This window comes from Capricornis sumatraensis, chromosome 1 (assembly GCF_032405125.1).
Source record: "Capricornis sumatraensis isolate serow.1 chromosome 1, serow.2, whole genome shotgun sequence".
Classification (NCBI taxonomy): Eukaryota; Metazoa; Chordata; class Mammalia; order Artiodactyla; family Bovidae; genus Capricornis; species Capricornis sumatraensis.
In genome coordinates, this window is record NC_091069.1 from 257,049,886 (window position 1) to 257,075,740 (window position 25,855).

Consider the following 25,855-nt stretch of genomic DNA (forward strand, 5'->3'; position numbering starts at 1 on the left):
CCTGGGTGAGCGGCCGCCGAGCGACAGCAGGCGCCGGGCGAGGTCCGACTGGGCAGGTCCGGCTCCGCCTCCGGCTCCGCCTCCGGCTCCGTGCTCCTCCCCTCCCCTCGGCCCCTCCTCTCCGCACGCAGGCTCCCCGCCTGGCCCCTCCGCCGCCCCTCCTCCTCTCTCCCCTCCCCCTCCGCCCCGCCTCCTTGTCCCTAAGTCCCCTCCCTCCTCCCTCCTCCCTCCTCCCCCCGATACCCCGGCTCCAGAAGAGCGCGCGGCAGAGGGAACCGGCCAGTTACTTCCTCCGGCGGCGGCGCGGAGCGCGGTGCAGCCACAGCCCGGATCGCCCCGATCGCCCCGAGCCGGCCCGCCGAGGCCTCCCGGATCTCCCGGAGCCCGCCCGCCGTCCCCGGTCCGCCCCGGCCTCCCCGAGCGCCCCGAGCCCGTCCGCCGCCGCCGGCCTCCCCGAGCACCCTACTCGCGCGCCCGCGCCCGCGCCCGCGCTCTCGCCGGCGCGCACCGAGGAAGCCCGGGCTTCGAGCCCCGGGCGGCCCTGCCCGAAGCGGCGCGGTAAGAGCGGGGTCGGGCCGGGTGGGGTGGCCAGGGTCCGGCGGGGGTCGGCGGGCGGGGAGCGCCCTGCGGCGCGCGCTTCTCTCCCGGGGAACCCAGGAACCGAGTTCGGACGCGGGTGGCGCCCCAGATCCCCGGGGCGCAGCTGGTGTCCAGGCAGGGTGGCGACTATTCGTGGGATTCTGGGGTCGCGCGTCCAGGATCGGTCCGCTTGGGGCTCTTGTTCCCTGGGTGGCCGAGTGGCTTTGGGGGTAGGTGGGTGGGCGGCGAGCAGGGTTCGAGGTGGGCCCGGCCGTGACGCGCGGACCCGGCTCCGAACTTGGGCCGCGGGGCCTGGGGTCGCCGAGGCGGCTGGGGCGGGCAGGGCGCGCCGGCTCGTTTCACTTGCTTTTGTTTTAAAAGGAAACGCAGGCGTGAAGGCGCGGGTGGCTCCTGCCGGTGGGCGCCCGGCGAACCTGGTTTCGCCTGGGGGCTTGGGGGACGCGCGAGAAGGTGTCTGAGGGGCCCTGGCGCGCCCCGGTTTGCCGGTGACTTACCGGAGGGCGCCGGGCCCGGCAAGATCCGGGGCGCCTGAAACACCTGAGGAACTGCGGCTCCCACCCCCGCTCCCGGTCACCTGCGCTGTCGCGTCCGGGGCCCGGCCAGGGCGGCAGGCGACGGGGGCCCGGGGAGGGTCCGGCGGCTCTACCGAGACCCCCGCGGGCTCCCCAAGACCTCTGCATTCGGGCCCCTTGATGCCGGGAGGTGAACGTGGGGACAGTGTCGGAAATGGGGTTATGGGTGCGCAAGGCTGCCTCCAATTTCGGGATCTTACAGCATTTTGGACGAAGGGGTAACAGCGTTTGTGCGTATATGGCCTTTTTTTTTTTTTTTTTTAAAGCACTCGAGACTTTTATATTGGCCTGTATTCAATTGTAGGGTATCCTAAAATAGTATTTGACCTGCAGTTTATTTAGGGAATAAAGAAATGAGCAGCCCCCTTTGGAGATAGGGGTAATTAATTTTAATTTACCGGTAAGAGATTCATCTTGTTCCGTGCAGTGGAAGCGCCTGTGTGCTGTCTGCCATCTCACACCGCCACCAATCAGGGAGATAAATCTCTAAGTTAAGGTTTATTAAAATTCTGAATAATATCACAGTACAGTAAACTAGAGCACTGTGTGTCCTGCAGGGAAATAGTCTAACGCTCATTTCTGGGATTAGTCTTTCCTCTCCCTAAATTGATAGCTTTCAAAGGAAAAAGAAAACCAATCTTCCAAAGTGCGCTTAAGGTTTGATTTTTTTTTTTTCCTTTTTCAATTTGCCTAAATGCAAACCTGTGCTGTAATCTCGCAGAAGCAATCACTTGTTCCCATAAGGGTCCTGTTGTTGAGCAAGTTCTACTTGTTTTAAAATTGAACATGTCTGCCATTTACCCAATTTTTTTTCTGTTGCTGCTCAAGAGCAGCGAGCAGCGATCAATAGGGCAATGGCAAAAAGACCTGAATGTGAAATTGATTTATGTGGACTGAGTTGGCCTGTCTGCTATCTTCACAAGCCATGTTGAGTAGAACTGTTGTTTAGACGCTGTCACGTCTCACTCTCTGCAACCCCATGAACCCCGCCAGGCTCCTCTGTCCATGGGATTCTCCAAGCAAGAATACTGGAGTAGGTTGCTGTTCGCTTCTCCAGGGGATCTTCCCAACCCAGGGGCTGAATCTGTGTCTCCTGCGTTGGCAAACAGATTCTTTACCACTGAGCCATCTGTGAACCTGTTGAGTAAAACGGGAACTTAAATTTGATTAGCTGCGTGTTTGCCAGCAACGATTGGTAGAGCACTCTGATTCTACATGGTTTTTACAAAACAAATTAAAAGCCGGACAACAAAAGAATTCTATTCCACAGCTGGTAATTAGAGCTCTTTACATGGGAGTGGTAGACTGCCTTTCCTCGCAGAATTTGTACACAAAAACCAGGCGAGGCTGCTCCATGGCCTTCCACGTCTATTCTCGGTCCATCTCCGTGGAGCTCAAGAATGTGGAATAAAGTCTGCACATCCGGAGAAAGAGATGGGTAACTGATGACACCCCAGATGTCCTTTCATTTTGGTCTCCTGTTTTGAGGCTTGCTGGTGTCATCAACAGGTGACAGGGCTTCTTTCATGCAGATCGGTGGCATAAAGCTCTCCATTAAGGAGCATTTTGCATCTGTGCAAAGTCTGCAAGCAGGAGTCTAGTCTTGTGGTATCTGTGTGTGATCTCTGCTCTTTACTGCTGGGAGGAGGGTCCAGGCCTCACCAGTCAGGGGATCCTGGCTCAAGGCGGAGCTCATTTCGCACCATACCCCCAATGGGATTTGGTCTGCTCTGTGCTCCTGAGGGTCCCCCCGCCCCCAGCAGTAGCCCTGTGATCCTGGGCAAAGTCCTGGGACAGGGGGGGTCTCTGTAGACTCTCAGTCAGATGGCATAACATCTACCTCTCAGGGATGTCAGACTGTTGAGTAAGGTGGCAAGGTGTGGTCCCTCAGCTCAGGCTTAGGTCTTTGAAAGGAGGAACCTACTAGGGCAGTGATCATCCATAGTGTATAGTGATATTTGATTGGCCACCCTGATGATGACCTGCCCTCAGAGGTTTTTAACAACTCCCCCACCCCCCAGGTGGCTCGGTGGTAAAGCATCTGCCTGCCAGTGCAGGAGACACAGGTTCCATCCCTGGGTCAGGAAGATCCCCTGGAGGAGGAAATGGCAACCCACTCCAGGATTCTTGCCTGGAAAATTCCATGGACAGAGGAGCCTGGCGGGCTCCACTGCATGGGGTCATGGAGTCTGACACGACTGAGCGTGCACACCACCCCCACCCACCCCCACCCACAGACACCCAGTGCCTCTGGCCTCCCCTGTGGCAGGGACTCTCCTCCCACACTGCCTTTCTAGCCAAGGAGGTGTGTCTGTGTCTGTATGCTGAGTCCTTAGGAGGTCTGGTTTAGCCATAATGTTGACCAAAAAGGGAAAACAAGAAAGGACAAACTCGAATTAAGTAGTTACAGGAAAATATGCTGTTTGCCTCTGCTAGTCAGCCTTATCCATTGCACAATATTTTAATTACTCAAAGTTTTGGTTGAAACAGGTAGCAGCACCCAGTGGAGACCTCAGAATGGGCAGTGAGAGATACCCATGAAGTTTCCTGTTCTAGACCTCCAGTTCCTGGTCCTGAAGCCAGGAGGGTGGGTTGCTGTCGTGGGGGCTTTCCCAGGGTACTTGAAAATCAGCTTCAGTTGCTCTGTTTTTTTTCATCTAATGCTCTGGCAGGATTATCTAAGTACTTTTCTCATGTACTAATATTTAACTTACCCTGGCAAACAGTAACGTTTTAGGGCCCCAGATAAGTTTTCAGTTGATTACAGCAAATCACAGGTCACTTAGGGAACTGTTCAATTGCAGGTCATACATGTAGCTCTTAAGTTTTCTAAGGGCCGCAGTTAAATACAGTGAAGTAGATGAAATTAATTTCAGTTAACCTAACACATTCAGAATATTACATAAACACGCAGTAAACAAAGAGTCAATACAGAGATAGTTGACTTTTCGCTGCGAAATCTTTGAAATCGAGGGCAAGCACATCTGAGTCCGCCCTCGTCCAGGACCAAGTGCTCAGGAGTCACACGTGGTTACCACACGGGTCAGCGCAGATCCAGGGTAAAAGCCCAGGGCATCCGAGCAAGTCAGGCAGGTCTGCAGTCGGAGTTACTTCCTCTTAAAGAAACGAACAACTGAGCAGCCCGCAAAGACAGGATTTTGAGCTTGTGTGCTCAACGCTGGAGAATCTGAGATAATGCAGGAGGGTTTGATCTCAAGCCGCGGTTCTTCCTTACTCTATGCTTCCTGAGCTTGGAGAGGAAAGGGCGCCTCCTAGGCAGGTCTTCCAGTGGGCTTTCCAGGATTTGGATCTGCCCAGGAGTGGCGGTGGCGGCTGGCTCTGGAGCTCCCAGATTGAGCTGACTGCCCCTTGCATGCAGGAGGTGGTCCACGGCCGCGCAGCCCACCCGCCCACAGCCCCCAACAGCTCCTACACCCTGAGCTGACCTTGAAATTGACGATGAAAAACAGGTCTTCTCCACTCCAGTCCTGTGCTATCCCAGCCAGCCGGAAGGCAGCTTTATCTGAGCAGCTCAGATCCTGAGGGAATTCTGCAGGTGGCATTATTATTTAATTCCTTGAGTAGCATCACCTTTGTGAGAAGAATTCCTGGCATTCAGTTCTGAACGACCTGTTAGGGCTGGAGCACTTTAACTGAGGTGTGGATGCGGGTTTAACAATCACCTTGTTTGTTGCCTCTTTCAGCTCTTAATTTTTCTTTCTTCTTTGTTAAAGATGAATGATTTTGGAATCAAGAACATGGACCAGGTGGCCCCTGTGGCCAGCAGTTACAGAGGGACACTCAAGGTGAGTGAACGAGTCTTAATAAAAACTTACAAAAATTGGAAAGCTCAGTTTCTTGAAGTGAAAAAACAACTGGCTCCCAGGAGACTGGTTCTAGCTGTGAGACTGGTTGTGTGACTCTGGACTGTTTGCTTAATCTCTGGGTCTCAGCGTTTTCATCTGTTAAATGGTTTTCCTGGTGTTTGTTTGACTTATCCTCCAAGATATGAAGGAAACCATTCAATTTGTAGAAGGTGAGGCCTTGGTAGTTGATTTCTGAGGCTCCTACCAGGTGGAACGTTCTATAAATTCTCAAGAGAACAGAACTGCAGGAGCTATCTGTTCTATCCACCCAGGAAGTTTCCTCAACTGATGGCAAAGAGCTGAAAGAGCTTAGAGGAGGCAGGCAGGCCCAATTATTGGCTGCTGGTCCTACTCTGATCAGAGGGGTCAGTGCCCATGGGGTTCAGGCAGTCTGTCCTTCCTGGGACAACTGCGGCTGTTTAAAAACAAAGAAAAACAGATTAAACAGACTCCTCCCTTGTAATAAACATTTCATGTAGCTTCTATCTCACTCCCTTTTGGGAACATTCTTTAGCAACATAAGTTGATAATTTCCCATTTGCCTTCTCCAAGTGTGACAGCGAGATTTGATTTTTTTTTTTTTTACTGTTCTGTGGTAAACATGTCTCAGAGGCAGTGGTTTTAGATCGGTAGTGTTTTGTATAATATTGTGTCTCTAGCATGTTCTGCTTTTCTCTATCGGTACGAGGCGGTTTGTGTGATCAAACCCCAGGAGGCAAAAACTGACACAGGTCCTTCCAGAGGATCATGAAACTGATCAGATTTCAAGCCAGTGAGGTTTTTGTTTGTTTTTCAGTCTGGTCAGACGTTTTCACTGTGGCCTGGCAGAAACCATACAAGAAATTACAGTAATATTAAGTTTGAAACGACACCTCTAGAGAGAAAATTTCTCCTACAAACTCAAAGAGCTTAGGCCTGTGTGATTTCTGGGCTTGGAGAAGAAATCGTTTTTGCTGAAACTGATGTGTTGAAATACACAGTGGGAATTTATCTTGTCTTTTGGCTTCTTGGTTTTAAAAACAGAATAGAAGCACAGTCAGGAAAAGAAAGGCATTTCTTAGTCACCTGGGCCGCACTTTGTTGTTCGGTTGCTTAGTCCTGTACGACTCTTTGCAACCCCTTGGACTGCAGCATGCCAGGCTTCCATGCCAGGAATTTTAAAAATCTATCTGATATGTCACCAAAATTATCATTGCTATAAGCCATTTTATAAGTTGAGATGAGCATTTCACATATGCATGACTGGCCTCTCCCCATCCCCCACTCCCCCCGACCCCGTGAGTCTTGGGCAGTTGGTAACCCTGCTTTGGGTTTTTTGGGGGGCTGGGCGCCAACATCATTGGGCAAAGCTCCAACTTCTGCCTACTCTCTTACGCCATGCATCATTCACTGTTCTGTATTTCTAAACAGAAAGCACACCAACCATTGGACCTGTGAATGTGTTACACACTTTTTAATTGATGACTCAATGAATGGGTCACTGTATTACACATGACATGGGATTTCCAGCTTATGTTGGAAAAATATAGCCGTTCTTCACGTTTTTCTTCCACAAGTTAGGCAATGATGAATCAGGCCTTTGTCTGTTACTTACAAATGAGTCTTACAGTACAGGCTCTTCCATTTGTATTTGAAATTCTCACAGCTCCAAGCTTATCTTTCTGTGTGTGTCTCTTCCCCTAAATTGTAGGTAGTTTAACTTTAAATCTGTTTTCTTTGGAAATCTTTCCCCTTCATAGATGATGGGAGGCAGTGACGGAGTGACCTTTTCAATACACTACATTTTCACAAAATTAAATCTTAAGGAATGTTCTCATAAGTATTTTGTTTGATTTTTGTCATTTGATTTTTTTCTTTCCCTGCCTTTCATCTTAATTGCAGTGAGCTGAAGCTGTTTTGCCAAGGATCTTTTTTTTTGTTTCTTCCCTCCCCCCCTTATTTATTTTCCTTATATATTGAAGTATAAATATAGTAGGGCTTCCTAGGGGGTACGGTGGAAAAGAATCTGCCTGCTAAGGCATGAGAGGCAGGAAACACAGGTTTGATCCCTGGTTCTGGAAGACCCTTTGAAGGGGGAAATGGCAACCCACTCCAGTATTCTTGCTTGGAAAATTCCATGGACAGAGGTGCCTGGAGGGCTACAGTCCATAGGGTTGCAAAAAGTCAGACACAATTACCTGTACACACACATAGTTGATTTACGTTGTTGTTAATTCCTGTCATATAGCAAAGTGATTTGGTTATACATATATATATTTACACGTATGTACATAGATGTACATTTTAAAAATATTATTTTCCATTATGATTTCCCATAGGATTTTTTCTTTTTAATTAGGGGATAATGTTACATTGTTGCTTTCCTTGTGCACACGGCCTGCCTGTCTCACCCATTTAGCTGAGAAGGGCCAGGTGTTTCGATTGAGGTGGTTTCTGAGTCCCTCCAGGCACTGTTCTAAGACTCTTGGTTTTAGGTTTGTTTGCTTAACCTATACATTTAACTTGATTAGGCCATTAAAAGTAAATTCCCAGTCATTCTGATTCTGTGGTTGATGACAGGCAGACCTTGATAGACTGCACTTTGCTATACTGAGGTGTTTTTTTTGTTTTGTTTTGTTTTTTTACAAATTGAAGGCTTGTGCTAACGCTGCAGTCTAGCATTGATTGGCACCATTTTTCCAACAGCATTTGATCACTTCGTGTCTCTGTGTCACATTTTGGTAATCCTCGACATATTTTAAACCCTCTGCTACCAAAAAGATTACAAAGTAAGGCTCAGATGATGGTTAGCATTTTTTAGCAATAAAGTATTTTTTAATTAAGGTATGTGCACAGTTAATTTTTTAAGTGTATGTGCACACTTAATTTTTTAATTAAGGTATGTGCACAGTTTTTAGACAGCATGCTGTTGCATACTTAATAGTGTAAGAGTAACTTTTATATGTATTGGGAAGCCAAGAAATTTCTGTGACTCGCTTTACTGTGATAGTTACTGTATTTTGGTGGTCTGGAACCAAGCCTGCAGCGTCTCCAAGGTGTGCCTGTAAGTGACCCAGAGTAAAGAGATCCTTTGGGTCACTTGGATCTTCTCAGAAGTCTGCTCAGAGTACCAACTGGTCGATTCCATGCGTGGCTTTATAACTGGCAAATTGAATTTTAGGGTGTCTTGGTGAGGCTGCCCATGGACCACTTTTAAAACAGGTCATTAACTAAGTGTAAATGCCAACGTTTGCGTTTTCTTTCCCTCTTGCCTTTGCAGCGCCAGGCCGCCTTTGACACCTTTGATGGGTCCCTGCTTGCGGTTTTCCCCTCCCTAAATGAAGAGCAAACACTCCAGGAAGTGCCCACTGGCTTGGATTCGATTTCTCATGGTAATTGGTTACTCAGACCTGATGAATTGAGCGTGATGTCCCTAAGGATCTCAGTTCATAGATGACTGTTCGTAAGGGATGCACGTTGATGTCTTGAATCTGTATGAAAAGTCAGACAGAGGCTGGGATCTGGGAGAAAACAGTTCTTTTTATGCAGCTGGTGACTGTGAAGTCCTTACCCGCCAGACGCACCCCAGGGAGAGGAGGTGCCCTGCGGGGGGCAAACCGCAGGGGGCCCTGAGCGGCTCCTTAGGCTGCTCCAACTCTGCAGCCAGCCCAGGCCCCAGCTCCCAGTCCCCTCTGTGACGCAGACCAGTGGACCTCACAGTGCACCCCACCTTTGCATCCTGGGTTCACATCCTTAGCTTAGATTTTCCCCCCACTACCGCCGGTTTTGGGGCAGCAAAGTATTTCTGCTCATCTTTAACTATCTGCCTTTGTGCCTATAGCTCTTCACATCAGTGTTCATTCTTTTGAAAGGAATAGCCCATCAGGTGATGCCTCTGTGATTACTATGATAGAGTTATTAGGGGGAGACATTCCAGAGGTGACTTTGTCACATGAAGTCAGTGCTAAAAAATACAGCCCAGAAAATTAATTAAAACGCATATGCTTGCGTAAGTGCGCTGTCACGTGACAGCCATTCATCATTCTTGAAATTGCTGAGGGAATGCAGAGAACGTTGTTTTCCAAAAAACTGACGTCACAGGTGGTAAGTACTATGTGTTCCTGTGACATCTGCTGTCCCTTTGCCTGCAGCTTAGTTTAATGGATGGAAGTCGCTTTCAAATTAGTCATTTACAACCCCTTAAGGCTTTTGGTGAGAAACCACGCAACTTCCTCCGTTGTCAAAAACGTAAGACTGGCTGGCCTGCAAGAGAAACCTTACCTAGGCGTCGATCGCTGCTTTCTGAAGTTTGGCAAAAATTCAACTCGAGTGTTGCTTTACATTTTTTTTTCCAAATAAGGGTAGTTATTAAATTGTAAGAAGTATAGTTACATAATGATTAAAATAATACGTGTTTTATTAAATTATAACGTATTTTCTCAGTTTCGTTCAGAAACCGTTTTGGTTCATATTAATATTTACGCTCCTCTGGGGAATGATGCTGAAGACTGAGGATGCTCATTGTTCTTCCATAGGAGCTAAGACTCCTTCCCTCCTCCCCTATCCGCTCGCCCTGTGTTGTGGCCAGCTGGAACTCTTTAACGTCCCCGTGGGGTTTGTTTTCCAGACTCAGCCAACTGTGAGTTGCCTCTGCTGACCCCATGCAGCAAGGCTGTGATGAGTCAAGCCTTAAAAGCCACCTTCAGTGGCTTCAAAAAGGAGCAGCGCCGGCTGGGGATCCCGAAGAGTAAGTGCTGCTTCTTGGCACTGCGTTGTGCCCTGCGCCGCGCCAGACCAGGGAGGGAGTCGGGCCGCCGTAGCTTGAGATGGCGTCATTTCAAGCATGTACCTAGGGTGTCTTGCAAAGAGAGACAGAAATCTCATGAAGCTGAGCCAGTTTTTATTTCAAAACCCACCCCTCTGAACACTTCTTCCAGCACTGCTGTTAGCACCTCAGCATCTTCCTGGGTATCTGCTGGCTCATCACCCTGAGCCCTGGTGCCCATCGGGGCTCTGCAGGTAAATCAGGAGTGCGTCTGGCCTCACCGCCTTTTCTCCCCTCCCTGCTAGGTCCATGGCTGTGGACTGAGCAGCAGGTGTGCCAGTGGCTTCTCTGGGCCACCAACGAGTTCAGTCTCGTGGATGTGAACCTGCAGAGGTTTGGCATGACAGGGCAGGTGCTGTGTAACCTCGGCAAAGAGCGCTTTTTGGAGCTGGCGCCCGACTTTGTGGGCGATATTCTCTGGGAGCATCTGGAGCAGATGATCAAAGGTACCTGTGAGCAACGGGGCGATTGTGGTGGGAAAGAGTGAAGAGGGGAGTTGTGCATGCTAACTGTAGGGTCGGTGATTCAGTGAAAATGGCATTGCCACGAGTCAGCTCTGTGGTGGTGATTATAGATTTCAGTTCCACTTAAGTACGTGTGTGGGGAGCATTAGCCACAAGGTGGGAGCCTTAGTCACCAAGGTGTTCAGTGTCGCCAGACCTCATGAGTCGGAGGCATACATGTGGCTCTGATGTCAAGGCAACTGGGATGCCTGTGTTTGGGGGCTCACTTTACAGAGCCTTAAGAAATCATTTGGTCCCAACAAAAGCATGCCTTTGATAAACTGGGAATTTTATAGTTATTTTCCCTAAGACCAGATGGGATCCCACAAAGACTTTTTGTTTTATGTTTATAAACAAATGTAGAAGTAATTGAAGTATATTTTGTACACTGAAATATTGTACAGAAACTGCCCTTCAAGCAAAAGAACTCTCATGTAGAAAATGTTGATTTAGACCTAAAAAGAGCATTGAGACTAGTGTTAAAAATACATTGAGCCTTACTGGCAGTGACACCCTCCCCATGAGCACGTGCCTCTCGCAAAGTATCTCCTTCATCCCTCTCCAGAAGAGAAGAGGAAGCAGGAACAAGCGCCTTGTGCAGAGCCCCAGTTCCTGTTTCATGGGTGTGAAATGCCCAGGATGCTAGAGAATCACCCTGTCTTTACCCGTGCACAGGCAGTAGTTATGTGTGTTCACTGCTGTGCTGTCCTTGGCCAGCCTTCAGGAGGAAGAGCAAGGCTTACAGAAGGCTGCTTCTTCAGACCGAAGCAGTGCTCGACGTACCCTGTATCAAGATGAATGGGAAACCTTCCCAATACACATTTTGGATAAAAGAAAAAAAAAAAACACTGAGTTAAAAAAGCAAAACATAGGAATCCTTCAAGTTAAAAATATAAGAAAATAAGCTCGTTGGTAGAGGTCAGAGAAATATTTCTCATTCAATTGATTTTAAACTCTGAGTTTCAACATCTATTACAGACTCAGCATCTTAAAAACATCTCAGGGCCCCCCACCAGCTCTTTGTATTTATGACTTCTGATAGCCAGGGAAACCTAAAGACCCTTAAATTTTCCCTGAACCTGGACAAGTCTGATCTGACAAGTTTCTGTTTGAATCTGTTTGTTGGCATGTTGGACCCATTTTGCGATTTCTCAGTGTGTGTGTCTGGATTATATGTGTGTGTGTGTGTGTGTGTGTGTGTGTGTGTGTGTGTGTGTGTGTGGTTGTGTGTTTGTAGAAATAAGTTCACACAGAAAATGCCAACCTTTTCCTTTTTAAAGTTCCTGGACACATGTGTCCCATTTGGACACCCATGGCACTCTTTTGACCTCTCTGTAGCTCTTCCCACCCGTGGACACACCTTAGGGTTTGAGGTGATGGATCTGAAGTATCACCAGGGCAGAGAACCTGCCCAGGTCCCTAATTTGCTGTGTTCCCAGCCCCTGGTGGAGGGGGTACTTCATAAGCATTTAACCCTTTGTGGACTGCATGGGTGAATTCAATATATCATCTAGATCGCTTAAATTATACAATAGAAAATTTAACTTTGCCAGTGGCAGCACTAATTTTAGAAGTCTTTTTCTAGTTATTAGGAAAATACATTGCTGTCTCTAGTACTTTTAAAAGACATAATGGCGCAGAACACCATCGGATTAAGTATGCAGCTGAAATGCATTTCTTTATGCTGGAATAACCGTAGAACAGTAATTCAGAAAGGAACTTTTCTTCCTTGTGTCATTTAAAACCTCTCAATTTGTAATTTTCTATCTCCTCTGTCAATTTTTCAGAAAACCAAGAAAAGAACGAAGATCAGTATGAAGAAAATTCGCACCTCAACTCAGTTCCTCATTGGATTAATAGCAATTCGTTAGGTCAGTGCAATGAATTCTGCCCTTAAGAGCTTGGTTCTAAGACTTCCTGTGAGATTCGCGAAGGGTTCGAAGCCAGGGTCTAGACCGGCACTGTCCCACACAATGGGCACACTCACGAATCCAGGCCACTGGGCACTTGAAGTGTTGCTGGTCCACACTGAGATGTGCAGTGAGATAACACTCATGCCCACCAATCTGAAAGTCTTAATATAAATGTCTCCTTAATAATTTTTATAATTATGATTACATGTTGAAATGGTAGTGGATTTCTTGCATACATTCTAATCAGCTGTATCTCTCTGTGACGCTATAGACTGTAGCTCACTAGACTTGGAGAAGGCAATGGCACCCCACTCTAGTACTCTTGCCTGGAAAATCCCATGGGCAGAGGAGCCTGGTGGGCTGCAGTCCATGAGGTCACACAGAGTCAGACACAACTGAGCGACTTCACTTTCACTTTTCACTTTCATGCATTGGAGAAGGAAATGGCAACCCACTCCAGTGTTCTTGCCTGGAGAATCCCATGGACGGAGGAGCCTGGTAGGCTGCAGTCCATGGGGTCGCACAGAGTCGGACACAACTGAAGTGACTTAGCAGCAGCAGCAGCACCAGACTCCTCTGTCCATGGGATTCTCCAGGCAAGAATACTGGAGTGGGTTGCCATTTCCTCCTCCAGGGGATCTTTCCAACCCAGGGGTAGAACCCACGTCTCTTGCATCTCCTGCATTGGCAGGTGGGTTCTTAACCGTCTCCTGGGTCAAGTAAAATGTTCAAACTTGTTTTGCGAGCGTCTTCTTAGTTTTCCAGTGGGGCTGTTAGAAAATCTAACATTGCATTCTGGTGGCTTGTGTTACCCTTCGCATTGGCCAGCGTTGGTTGAGGCAATTTATAACGCAAGGGGCAGAATGGAGTGATCCGATCGCTGGGGTCAGATCAGGGTAATAGATAAAGGTAGCAGGCGCAGGAGGTGTGTGAACAGCAGTACCCCATTTGCTCTGAACTTGGGATGTTACGGAATTCGGGTCGGTGTTTCTGGTGGTTGACGCTGGTGAGCGCAGCTTATGGTGGTCCCCTTAGGCGTGGGCAGGGTGACTGGACAGGCTCACTTACGGGTCACAGGGTGGATGGCAGATCGCTTAGTTGGTCTGGACCTCAGTTTCCTCAGGAGGCGAAAGAGCCAGTGACCCTATCATCCTGAGGCTCCCGTGGAAGCATTAGGAATATCCACCTGCAGCATTGCCCCCAGGGTCCGGAGGCCGTGAGCCTTTTGGGAAAGGGCCCTGGACTAAGAAGATGGACAGTTAGGTCAGAGGAGGACTCGGTGGAAAAGCTGCCCGTCAAGCCTCAGCATGTCCACTGAGGTCTTGCAGAGGGAGGGCTGGAGTGGGTGGGTCTGCTCTCATTCCCTCTGTTTGGAGGCGTGTAGGGCCTCTGGTCCTCACGCTGATGTTGCCTGACAGCTGTGTGGTCTGCGGTCCTGTGTTGTAGGTTTTGGCGTGGAGCAGGCACCGTACGGCGTGCAGACACAGAACTACTCTAAAGGCGGCCTCCTGGACAGCCTGTGTCCAGCGTCCTCAGCGCCCAGCACTCTTGGGCCAGAGCAGGACTTCCAGATGTTTCCCAAGGCCCGACTCAGCACCGTCAGCGTCAACTACTGCTCGGTCAGCCAGGACTTCCCAGCCGGCAGCTTGAACCTGCTCTCCAGCACTTCTGGTGAGGCCCAGGCTCCCGAGTGCGCCTCTCGGTGGGACTGCGGGTGTAATTTCCCGTGGCCACCGTCAGACCGTGACCTGAGTTTCTTAATCAGTCGGCCCGTGCTCTGCTCCTGGAGGAGCTCAAGGACTGGGCTGCCGGGACACGGCCACAGCAGCGATGCTCAGCGAGCTTGTTCCTCACGTGCCTCCAGCTCTGGTCCGGGGCCCGGGAGGGTTTCGAAGAACCAGCAGAGTTCCTGCTCCCGTAGCCGGAATCCTCCACCCACCCAGTGGGCTGTTGGAGGAGGCAGTGTAGGCAGGTGATGGGATGACTTTGTGGAGATGAAAATGCATATTTCCAGGTGTCATAAAGAACCCGCCTGCAGTGCAGAGACATAGGTTCGATCCTTGGGGTGGGAAGATCCCCTGGAGGAGGGCATGGCAACCCACTCCAGTATTCTTGCCTGGAGACTCCCATGGACCGAGGAGCCTGGCGAGCTATGGTCCACGGGGTTGCAAAGAGACACGACTGAGAGACTGAACACACTCGCAAGTGTGCAGTAGACAAAACTCAGGTTGGATTTTTTTTTCATATGCCCCTGGGTGACCACCATGCAGATTGAGATGGAGAGGGTGCCAGCATCCCACACGGCTCCCTCATACCCTCTCCCACTCAGTAGCACTCCCCCTGCCCCCAAAAGATGCTGTTGTCCTGACTTTGCTCATCACCGTCTTTCGCGTTCTTGAACTGGATACAAAGTGTTCTCGTGTTGGGCTTTTGCTCACGTTGTGTCTGAGATCCATCCGCGTGGCTGCTCCTTCTGGTGCAGTGTAGCCCTCCGCTCGGAGCTACACAGTCTCTGTCCTGCCTTTGATGGAAGAGGCGCTTGAGTAGCGTGTTTATTCATAAGAAACAGACGCCTCAGTGAGAAACCTGAGTTGCTGTGCTCCGGTGGGGCGAACGCCTGGAGGGGCTGGTGGTCGTCCCTGACCTTGCGTCGTCCTGGAGGGGTCAGAGCCTGTGCTTGTCTCTCCCAGGGAAGCCCAGGGACCACGACTCGCCGGAGACGGGCGGCGACAGCTTCGAGAGCTCGGAGTCGCTGCTGCAGTCCTGGAACAGCCAGTCGTCTCTGCTGGACGTGCAGCGGGTGCCCTCCTTTGAGAGCTTTGAGGACGACTGCAGCCAGTCCCTGGTCCTCAGCAAGCCGACCATGTCCTTCAAGGACTACATCCAGGACCGGAGCGACCCGGTGGAACAGGGCAAACCAGTTATACCCGCGGCCGTGCTGGCCGGCTTCACAGGTGCGTGCAGCCACCTTGTTTATCAAGGGCGTTTCTCGCTGGATGCCTCGCGTTGGCGCTCCAGGTTTTATGCGTGCGGTGTCATCCTTAAGCCGGTGTCATCCTTAAGCCGAGCGAGCTGTCTCCCTGCATCCAAAGAGGCCACATGGACAGGGATGTTCATGGTCGCTGAGCTCAGCACAGTGGGTGAGAATCCCCAGGCTGCTCCCTCACCTGGTCAGTCCTGGCTGGTCCCCAAAAGGAGAGAACAGTGAGGGACACGGACCCTGGAGGAGGCTGAAGCTCTGACTCAGCCACGCCCGGAATTTCAGAAACTGTAGCCTGGTGGGGGAAGGGGCACAGAGCGGCCTCCAATAACAAAGGGACTGTTTACCTTCTTCTGCTTCTCAAACCCATCTTATTTTGAAGGTTTGGGTAACAGCTGTTCTAGGCAGGGACAAATATTAAAGCTGTTTTTAGAACCAGTTATTTCCAGTTTTTGTTTTTTGGATTGCTTTCTGTGTCCTTAAATGTGCTTTTTTTTTTCTTTTATGCCCCCCACCTCCATAGTTTGACCATATGGAGCCACTGGGGATTTAAAAAATACCTGCTTTAAAAATCCAATAGGTTAAAATAAAAATACGCAGGCATCCCATTTCTTTTCTGTCCTGTAAAACAAACAGCTGTGAAAATTACTTGGAGAGCGAAAATAGCTATCGTTTTCATACATGGGCGTTAGGGCCTGATCAGAAGGGAAACAGCCACAGTGTGGGTGGTTTTTCATTTTAACATTAGTGACCATCCGTTGCCTTGCCAGCTCTGTGGTTGACTAGGACAGTACTGGGACCCTAGGGCAGCCTAGCATGGCTGGTATTAACCCATTTCACAGACGGGGAAGTGGGCTTGGAGGGTGCTAGCTGTGGTCACTCAGGTCACAGCTGTATCCACAATGTGCTCACTGTGCTTTGGGGAACAGCTCTTGGATGAGCTTGTGATCCAGGGCAAGCCACCTGGCCGCTGGGCCCATCTTATCCTTCATCTTTGAAATATCGATACTTTCAAGGTGGTGGCGGTTCCAAATATTAATCGAGAAAAGATATACGGAGAGCACTTTGCAAAGCTGATACCTCACCGAACACATGTTGAAGCCCTGGCTACTCCCCTAGGTGCCCCAGTGACCACTCAGTAAACCAAGTCTTGGATCAAGCAATTTAGCCACTGTCATCTGGTTAGAAAGCTACGGGTGGGGTTCCGAGAATGACATGCCTCACTCTGCTGAAAGGCCCCTTCTAACGCCCCCACCCCTGTCCCACGAGGTGTTTCTAGAAATAAACCTTGAAAGTTATTACATAAGGAACAGTTAAACAGAGGGAAGGATTTTGATGCCAGGAGATGGTGGCCCAGAATTTGTTTTTGCTTTTTTCCTTTTCTCCAAAAGACCAAGCCCAGAGATCAAGGGCCCAGTGATCTCTTTCCCAAGAGCAGGAGGTGTGGGGGAAGAAGCCCTCACCTTGGGGTCTGGCCTCCTGCCATTAACACATCCAAGGCTGGCACCAGCACCCAGTGCCACGCCTTCCCCTTGATACCCACTTGACCACTTGATCTCACAGTTCTTGTCTCAGGAGGGTGACTCTAAAGCCTTGCTGTGTTTAAAAACGTCTAACCCACCCCCTTCTCCCCTGCAGGAAGCGGGCCTATCCAGCTGTGGCAGTTTCTTCTAGAATTGCTCTCCGACAAGTCCTGCCAATCATTCATCAGCTGGACAGGGGACGGGTGGGAGTTTAAGCTTGCTGACCCCGACGAGGTACGTCCAGACTCAAGCCTCCAGGTTCTCAAACCCGATTCCATCACATGGGCTTTGCATAACCAATTCCCCACGTGCAAGAAACGGGTCCCAAGTATATACAAATGAGAGCACTTCTGCAGGAGACATTTCTGGCCCTTTAAGAGTCTTATTGTGGTGATACACAGTTTAATACACTGTACTCAGCGGCCCAGTCGTGTCCGACTCTCTGCAACCCCATGCCCTGTAGCCTACCAGGCTCCTCTGTCCATGGGGTTCTTGAGGCAAGAACGCCGGCGTGGATTGTGCAGGCGGCACTGTCGGGCTTCCCCATCTTGCTCTCATCGAGCCGAAAGGCGCAGGCTGTAAACTGAGGCTCTTGCCTGACCATCAGAACATGTCGTAGGAAATTTGCCTTTTTCCCTTGTTGGGGGGCGGGGGGGAAGTGGATACTGAGCCCCACTCCTCAGTTGAGGTGGACGGAGCTGTGCCAGCCTGTCTGGATGAGAAAGCTGAGGACGGGTCCCATACCAGCCCTTCAAGGACAGCACAAGGGGCGCCCCTGGTCTCTGGCACCTGTGGGGTGTGGCGCGTCACCTCCCCAATAAGCCAGGGCAGCAGAGGCCCTGAGGAATGCAGACGTCCACATGACCTCGGGCCCACTGCAGCAGCTGCGGACGTGGGGGCCTTGGAGTGTAAACCCAGGAGATGGGGGCACATAGCATTTCCTTTGTCTCAGGACCGACCCCGTGATTCTGAACCCTTGGCTCCCGAAGGTGTTACTGAGGGAGAAGCCTCAGCAGACGAAGCTGTGGGTCGGGGGACCCGTCTCCCTCATCTGCCTGTCCCTCCATCCCCAGATAAATAGCCAGGGATTCAGAGCAGGAAAGCAGACGGCATCTCTCCGCCCCTTTGTGGTGGTCCAATAAGCATGCATCCAAATTGTCATCAGGGCAAAAGCGGTGCTTTTTCTTTCTTTCTTTTTAAAAAATTAATTTATTTTGATGGGAGGATAGTTTTCTTTACAGTATTGTGAGGGTTTTTGCCAGGACGAGGGAGACACGGGTGCTTTTTTCAGTCGCGGAATTCAATGACACCCTTTCCCGTCCCCGCCACAGGTGGCGCGCCGGTGGGGAAAGAGGAAAAACAAGCCCAAGATGAACTACGAGAAGCTCAGCCGCGGTTTGCGCTATTACTACGACAAGAATATCATCCACAAGACGTCAGGGAAGCGCTACGTGTACCGCTTCGTGTGCGACCTGCAGAACTTGCTGGGCTTCACGCCCGAGGAACTGCACGCCATCCTGGGCGTCCAGCCGGACACGGAGGACTGAGCCCGCCCGGGCCGGGAGCGGGGCTGTCAAAGCGACCCGTCCCAGGACCCTGAAAGGCCGGACCGGCGCATCCAGCACGCCTCTCGGAAGCAGTGGCCTTAACTCCATCGGACACCGCCGGAAGCAGCTCGGTTTCTCGCTTCTGAAAGCCTGCTGCCGGAACCGCTGCTTAACGATGCTATTCCATTCGATCGGCCCAGGAAGAAGCTTGGGGCCCCCCCGCCTAGCCCTGGGCGGGCTGTGTGGTGACAGGATCGATCAGGCAGTTGGGTCTTCTCAAAGGAGCGAACGTGTCACGGACGCACACTTCTTGGATTTTTCTTTTGCCTTTTTGCAGCCAGGAATCCCACAAGAGCTCTCTTTGGTTCTGAGGGGGAGGAGGGGGCAAAGACACATGCTGTTTCTGAAGTTAGTTTGTATATATGACTGTAACCTTGTAATTGTTATTAGAGTCCCCTAACAGACCTATTTAACAGAAATTGTATATTGTAATTTAAAATAATTATATAACTATGTGAAAATAGGAATGCAGATGGCATTTTGCAATGTTCGCTGGTTTTCAAGAGCACTGGCGTCCTTTTGCAAACATTTAATCTGCCGGTGCAGTTGAGAGAAGTTGTAAAGTGTATATTATTTACATTTAATATGCCTACAGGAATAAGGTCTAAGAAGGTTCATTCCTGTTTTGTTTTGTTTTGCCTGGGTTATTATCTATGGCAAGGACTTTGTACATTTGGGAATTTTTATAAGAAACTTAATGTTATTATCTGGGGGCCTCTCCTGGCCTCTCTGCTTCTCCTTTAATTGTAATGTAAAAGCTATAAAGCAGTATTTTTCTTGACAGATGGCATATGTTTTCCATTTCTATGCATGCCTTGAAATAAGTTTATATACAAAATTTACTTTATTTTTTAGTTCAACTGTGTTTTCCCCAGCGACTCACCTCCCCTGACCAGGCATTTCCTTCCCCAGCCCCATCCCCACACCCCAAATTATGCTGTATGATTAAAATAGGAATACTATTTTTGGAACTATGCGACTCCTTTTCAGAGATCAGGAGGGATTTATGTAGCAGCTATTTTTACTGCAAAAGTAATTCACTGGAAAAAAATGTAATTTGTAAGAAAGTTTTACTTTTACTGCAGCGCTGTGGAAAGTGAACCAACCGTACAGAGCTGAAGGTGCAGGGCCAGGGGAGGTTTAATTAATAAACCTCTCGAGCATGAGTGGAGCCTGATTTTGTCCCGTCTTGCTTGCCTGTGGAGTCTCAGGCGTTCCGGACACCAAGCTGCTCCTTTCTGTTGAGTGTCCACAGTTTTTATTTTCTTGCACACAGAATGATGCCCAGAGGCAAATAGAGGGTCAGCAAGATGGGAAAGAGAAGGCATTGGGGTCGTTCATGTGAAGAAGACGTCTTCATCGTGATGGAGACTTTCATAGTCCTTTCGAAGGAACCCCTGGTTCAGCCTGTGTTCCTGGCTTTTGTAAACGGATTGAGTTGGTTTCCAAGTCAGACTTCACTAGCGTCGTAGGGGGACCAGTGGTGACGTCTCTGAAGACAGATCCTCCATGTGATGAGATGGGGGAATTGGTTGGTAGGGTGAGCAGAGGAGAGCCGGAAGGGGGACCACTGAGTCTAGTACCCAGACAAGACTGTTTGGACTATGGCTAAGCACAGGATGTTCTTCTCAAGCAAGACCTGTTTATCTGCTGGACAGCTGTTTATAACATCAACAGACATGCGGCTGGGAACACCTTGCTGCTGAAAGAAATCGGCCATCCGCTCGCTCGTTTTATTTGGGCTTTGACCGCATGAATTTGCCAGTATTTGTCTGTTTTTATCTACAGAGTTGGCAATTTTATATGGCTCGACCCAAGAGTCATGGAAAATCAAATCCATGGTAAACCTTTGGCATGATAATAAACAGGACTTACATATCACAGTTTTGTAATCTGGCCTTTTCTTTCTCAAATAATAAAGTATTTTGTTTACATCAATTCCTCCTTGTAAGAGTCTTCATGCTTCAACCCTATGCCTACCTCCCCCAGCGTGGAGGCAGTGGATCCAGAATGCTGGGCCAGCCCCTCGGTGGCTGTCACTCCAGGTCACAGCCCCTTTGAACTGACTTTACACACCTCTCCCCCAGCAAATCAGGACCAAGCTGGAACCAACTGTGAACCTTCCTGAAGCAATTCCTAAAAAGTGTTCCTTAAAGAGAAGGTTTTTCAAGGAGAGATTAGAAAGAATTGGGCATCTTGTCTTCACCTGGGCTTTGGCAGAGATCACAGAAGAGACTTCAGGATATTTTTGTTAAGAATACGAGGGTAGCAACATCCGTGGTGGTCCAGTGATTAAGTCTCTGCTTCCATGCAGTGGGTGCAGGTTTGATCCCTAGTCAGGGAACTAACATCCCACATACTGTGTGGAATGACCAAAAACCTAAATAGGTTTTTAAAGATCCAATTAAAGAAAGAACCTAGGGTTGGAAGCTCAAAGACTTGTAATTGAGGCCTCGACTCCCCTGGAGTGCTGACGTAACCGAGACGAGGGTGGTGGTCCTAGGATGCCTGAGTGCAAACTCATTCTTGGACCTCTTTTCCACTCTCCAGAATTAGTGAGGATTCCAGAACCTTCAGTTCAGTTCAGTCACTCAGTCGTGTCCGACTCTTTGCGACCCCATGAACCGCAGCACACCAGGCCTCCCTGTCCATCACCATCTCCCGGAGTTCACTCAGATTCACGCCCATCAAGTCAGTGTTGCCATCCAGCCATCTCATCCTCGGTCATCCCCTTCTCCTGCCCCCAATCCCTCCCAGCATCAGAGTCTTTTCCAATGAGTCAACGCTTCGCATGAGGTGGCCAAAGTACTGGAGCTTCAGCTTTAGCATCATTCCTTCCAAAGAAATCCCAGGGCTGATCTTCAGAATGGACTTGTTGGATCTCCTTGCAGTCCAAGAAACTCTCAAGAGTCTTCTCGAACACCACAGTTCAAAAGAATCAATTCTTCGGCACTCAGCCTTCTTCACAGTCCAACTCTCACATCCATACATGACCACAGGAAAAACCATAGCCTTGACTAGACGGACCTTAGTTGGGAAAGTAATGTCTCTGCTTTTGAATATACTATCTAGGTTGGTCATAACGTTTCTTCCAAGGAGTAAGAGTCTTAATTTCATGGCTGCAGTCACCATCTGCAGTGATTTTGGAGCCCAAAAAGATAAAGTCTGACACTGTTTCCACTGTTTCCCCATTTATTTCCCATGAAGTGATGGGACCAGATGCCATGATCTTCGTTTTCTGAATGTTGAGCTTTAAGCCAACTTTTTCACTCTCCTCTTTCACTTTCATCAAGAGGCTTTTTAGCTCCTCTTCACTTTCGGCCATAAGGGTGGTGTCATCTGCATATCTGAGGTTATTGAGATTTCTCTTGGCAATCTTGATTCCAGCTTGTGTTTCTTCCAGTCCAGTGTTTCTCATGATGTACTCTGCATAGAAGTTAAATAAGCGAGGTGACAATATACAGCCTTGACGTACTCCTTTTCCTATTTGGAACCAGTCTGTTGTTCCATGTCCAGTTCTAATTGTTGCTTCCTGACCTGCATACAGATTTCTCAAGAGGCAGGTTAGGTGGTCTGGTATTCCCATCTCTTTCAGAATTTTCCACAGTTTCTTGTGATCCACACAGTCAAAGGCTTTGGCATAGTCAATAAAGCAGAAATACATGTTTTTCTGGAACTCTCTTGCTTTTTCCATGATCCAGCGGATGTTGGCAATTTGATCTCTGGTTCCTCTGCCTTTTCTAAAACCAGTTTGAACATCAGGGAGTTCACGGTTCATGTATTGCTGAAGCCTGGCTTGGAGAATTTTGAGCATTACTTTACTAGCATGTGAGGTGAGTTCAATTGTGTGGTAGTTTGAGCATTTTTTGGTATTGCCTTTCTTTGGAATTGGAATGAACACTGAGCTTTTCCAGTCCTGTGGCCACTGCTGAGTTTTCCAAATTTGCTGGCATATTGAGTGCAGCACTTTCACAGCATCATCTTTCAGGATTTGAAACAGCTCAGCTGGAATTCCATCACCTCCACTAGCTTTGTTCGCAGTGATGCTTTCTAAGGCCCACTTGACTTCAGATTCCAAGATGTCTCGCTCTAGATTAGTGATCACACCATCATGATTATCTGGGTCATGAAGATCTTTTTTGTACAGTTCTTCCTTGTATTCTTGCCACCTCTTCTTAATATCTTCTGCTTCTGTTAGGTCCATACCATTTCTGTCCTTTATCAAGCCCATCTTTGCATGAACTGTTCCCTCGGTATCTCTAATTTTCTTGAAGAGATCTCTAGTCATTCCCATTCTGTTGTTTTCCTCTATTTCTTTGCATTGATCACTGAAGAAGGCTTTATTATCTCTTCTTGCTATTCTTTGGAACTCTGCATTCAGATGCTTATATCTTTCCTTTTCTCCTTTGCTTTTTGCCTCTCTTCTTTTCACAGCTATTTGTAAGGCCTCCCCAGACAGCCATTTTGATTTTTTGCATTTCTTTTCCATGGGGATGGTCTTGATCCCTGTCTCCTGTACAATGTCACGAACCAATCTACTTCTAACTTCCACTGTATAATCTCGTTTCCAAGGCAAACCATTCAATATCATAGTAATCCAAGTCTATGCCCCAACCAGTAACACTGAAGAAGCTGAAGTTGAATGGTTCTATGAAGACCTACAAGACCTTTTAGAACTAACACCCAAAAAAGATGTCCTTTTCATTATAAGGGAATGGAATGCAAAAGTAGGAAGTCAAGAAACACTTGGGTAACAGGCAAATTTGGCCTTGGAATGCGGAATGAAGCAGGGAGAAGACTAATAGAGTTTTGCCAAGAAAATGCACTGGTCATAGCAAACACCCTCTTCCAACAACACAAGAGAAGACGCTACACATGGACATCACCAGATGGTCAACACTGAAATCAGACTGATTATATTCTTTGCAGCCAAAGATAGAGAAGCTCTATACAGTCAACAAAAACAAGACCAGGAGCTGACTGTGGCTCAGATCATGAACTGCTTATAACCAAATTCAGCTACAGTCCATGGGGTTGCAGAGTCAGACACGACTGAGCGACTTCTCTCTCTTCCTTTCAGATAACTGGATATTGTTATATTCTACACCTAAGCTGACACATGGTAGTTTCTTAAACATTAATTGCAGTTGGAAGATGAAGCTATATCAATAAACTTGTCAATAGTGAAATTCCGTGGGTCCATCTTGCACTTTGAATGAATCTTTTTACCCAAGTGTGATTTTGTAACATGCATTAGTCATTGGAAAATACTGCCTCAAAATGTTGACTCATTTCAACATACACTGTAAAATGATCACATTAGTTACTCTCCCCACGAATTTCACCAGAAAAGTCCTAAGAAGCTATCAAGCGCCCAGTGGCAGACACAAATTTTCAAACTTTCAGATTTTTCACCTGCAGGCTCAAATTTTATCATCAGCAACAAACAATCTGTTGTTCTTTTGGCACTGGCTGACAGGCTCACTTAATTTTCCTTTGGGGAAATGCTTGTCAAACACGCAAATCTGAATAAACATTGTTTGCCAGTTGTTCTTTCAAACAGCTGATGGTGCTTGTGTATCAAGTGGTTAGTTTAGCTTGCAACTCAAGTGCACTCCTCAACTGCATTTCCCAGGACAATGAAACTACCTCAGTAGCCCCAGATCTTCAGTATATTCCCCATGTTGTTAGCCAGGAACTAAAAAGATGTATCTTTACTTATTAAGAAAATTAATTTTTACTGCTTATTCAAGAACATTTTTAAAGGAAACTGGTGCTTTTTCCCTGTAAGTGCATGATGAAAACCTCTGGTATGGTTTAGTGCCAAGGCTTCAAGGGTTTTAAGGCTTTAAGGGTTTAAGTCATGGTGCAAGTGTCAACACAGTAAAAAAAAAAAAAAAAGAAAGAAAGAAAGAAAAATGAATGTCTTAATGTTATTATAAATATCATTTTGATCCTGAGGATCCCCCGAGAGGGTGTTGTCTGCAGACCTCACTTTGAGAACTATTCCAGAAAGTGGAGAAGCTCACCCAGAACAAAAGAGCTGGAACTGGGGCAGTGAGGATGTACAGGGAGGAAATATTTTTCTTTTGTCTCTGTGTCCATGCTTACAATCTTACCCTTCCATAGCCAGTTTAGATGAAGCATATTCCATTTAAAGCAAAAAGAATAGTCTTATATCTCCATGACAAGGAAAAAGTTCATTCATGCAGGCTGAACTGGATCTTTTCAAAGTCTTCCTATCAGCAGCACTCTTCTTTTCCTTGTTCCACTCAAATCCCAAACCTTTTTTAAAATGTTTATTTTATCATGATTAAAAAAAAAATATATTCCTTTTCCCTAACATGGTCAGACCTGAGATCATAAAGAGATGAGTTGTGTGTGGTCCATATTCCAGCTTTCCCACAAGGTGGAGAAGAAGCAGAACGAGGAGCTGCCCTTAGGGCCCCCACTCCCTGAGTCCTGGCTGCTCCTCGTATGAGGGGCCAGAGAGCCCCACGTGGTGAGTGCTCAGGGGCTGGGGACAGGAGCTTGGTGGCTGTGGGAGGCACAGGATGTGGTGCCAGAGGAGGTGGGCAGGGCCCAAATGTGGGGCAGGGTGGGCTGTTTTATCACCTCTTTGGAAATATCGAGCAAGCTGGCCATAGGCTTTCTGTGCTTAGGAGCTACACCTCTAGTTACCACTCTCGTCCAGCTTTTGGGGCACTGGTATGTGATCCTGGCCGCCTGACTTACTCCACGTCTCAGTTTCCCCTCCGTAAAGTGGGGAGCAGGTGGATGATCCGCCATTGGTTTAGGGCTGAGGGAAGTCAGTGGCCTGGATGTTCCACTGAAGTCATGGCCAAAGCCTTCCAGCAGGAGTTCTGCAAAGAACAGATGGCTTCTTACAGCCACGCTCTGTTTCCAGAAGCAGCGTAGGTTCAGAGTTCAGTGATAAAGCTGACACTGAGCAGAACCGGGACTCAAACCCAAGTCTTCTCTTTCCTGACGCTGCTCCCTTGCCAAGATAACCAGACCGAGTTTTGTTGATGTCGTTGAAACTGCTACCCAGGACTCCCCCAGGCTTCTGTGACTGCCCTTGGCTTTGAATTTTAAATGACCTAGGAGCCTCCAACCAGAGCATACAGAGTCCTCGGACACACAGCAGCTGGCAGCAGCTCAGTCCTCTGAGCGGATGAGAGAGTCCCATAGCCTGGGCCAGATGTTAATATGTCTTTTCTGTAAGAACGCAACAGAAGGGTGAGACTCAAGCAGGGAAGGAGGAAACCGAGGAAACCCCTTATTGTGTAAACCCTTTTGCAATTCCTGGGCAAGGTTAGAACATGTGATGATGCTTGAAATCTAACTTTAGGGGAGAGAACATTTTTGGTCATAGCTGATGTGTTGACACCTTTGCAACTGGAAATGGCATGGCCTTTGTCCACGTGCTATGAGTAACTGACCCCTCCTGCTTGCCAAATTCGTGTTCAGATGGCAAAACAGCCTGA

The 25,855-nt window shown here is 48.5% G+C and overlaps 1 protein-coding gene across 1 annotated transcript; it reads left to right on the plus strand.

Moving 5' to 3' along the window:
- The first annotated feature begins 532 nt into the window (after nt 1-532).
- On the plus strand, nt 533-20,251 carry ETS2 (ETS proto-oncogene 2, transcription factor). Its single transcript, XM_068992701.1, has 10 exons — nt 533-558; nt 4,907-4,978; nt 8,298-8,409; nt 9,645-9,764; nt 10,088-10,288; nt 12,133-12,216; nt 13,705-13,929; nt 14,949-15,212; nt 16,877-16,995; nt 18,093-20,251. Exons 2-10 carry the CDS (start codon nt 4,907-4,909, stop codon nt 18,306-18,308), a joined length of 1,413 nt encoding a protein of 470 aa, XP_068848802.1. The 5' UTR covers nt 533-558; the 3' UTR covers nt 18,309-20,251.
- Nucleotides 20,252-25,855: the final 5,604 nt, after the last annotated feature.

Excerpts from the sequence above, each read along its gene's own strand:
- ETS2 (XM_068992701.1), top strand. The coding sequence starts at position 4,907 with ATGAATGATTTTGGAATCAAGAACATGGACCAGGTGGCCCCTGTGGCC. Across the intron at positions 10,289-12,132 it reads TCTGGAGCAGATGATCAAAG|AAAACCAAGAAAAGAACGAA; the intron begins GTACCTGTGAGC and ends TCAATTTTTCAG. Across the intron at positions 16,996-18,092 it reads AGCTTGCTGACCCCGACGAG|GTGGCGCGCCGGTGGGGAAA; the intron begins GTACGTCCAGAC and ends TCCCCGCCACAG.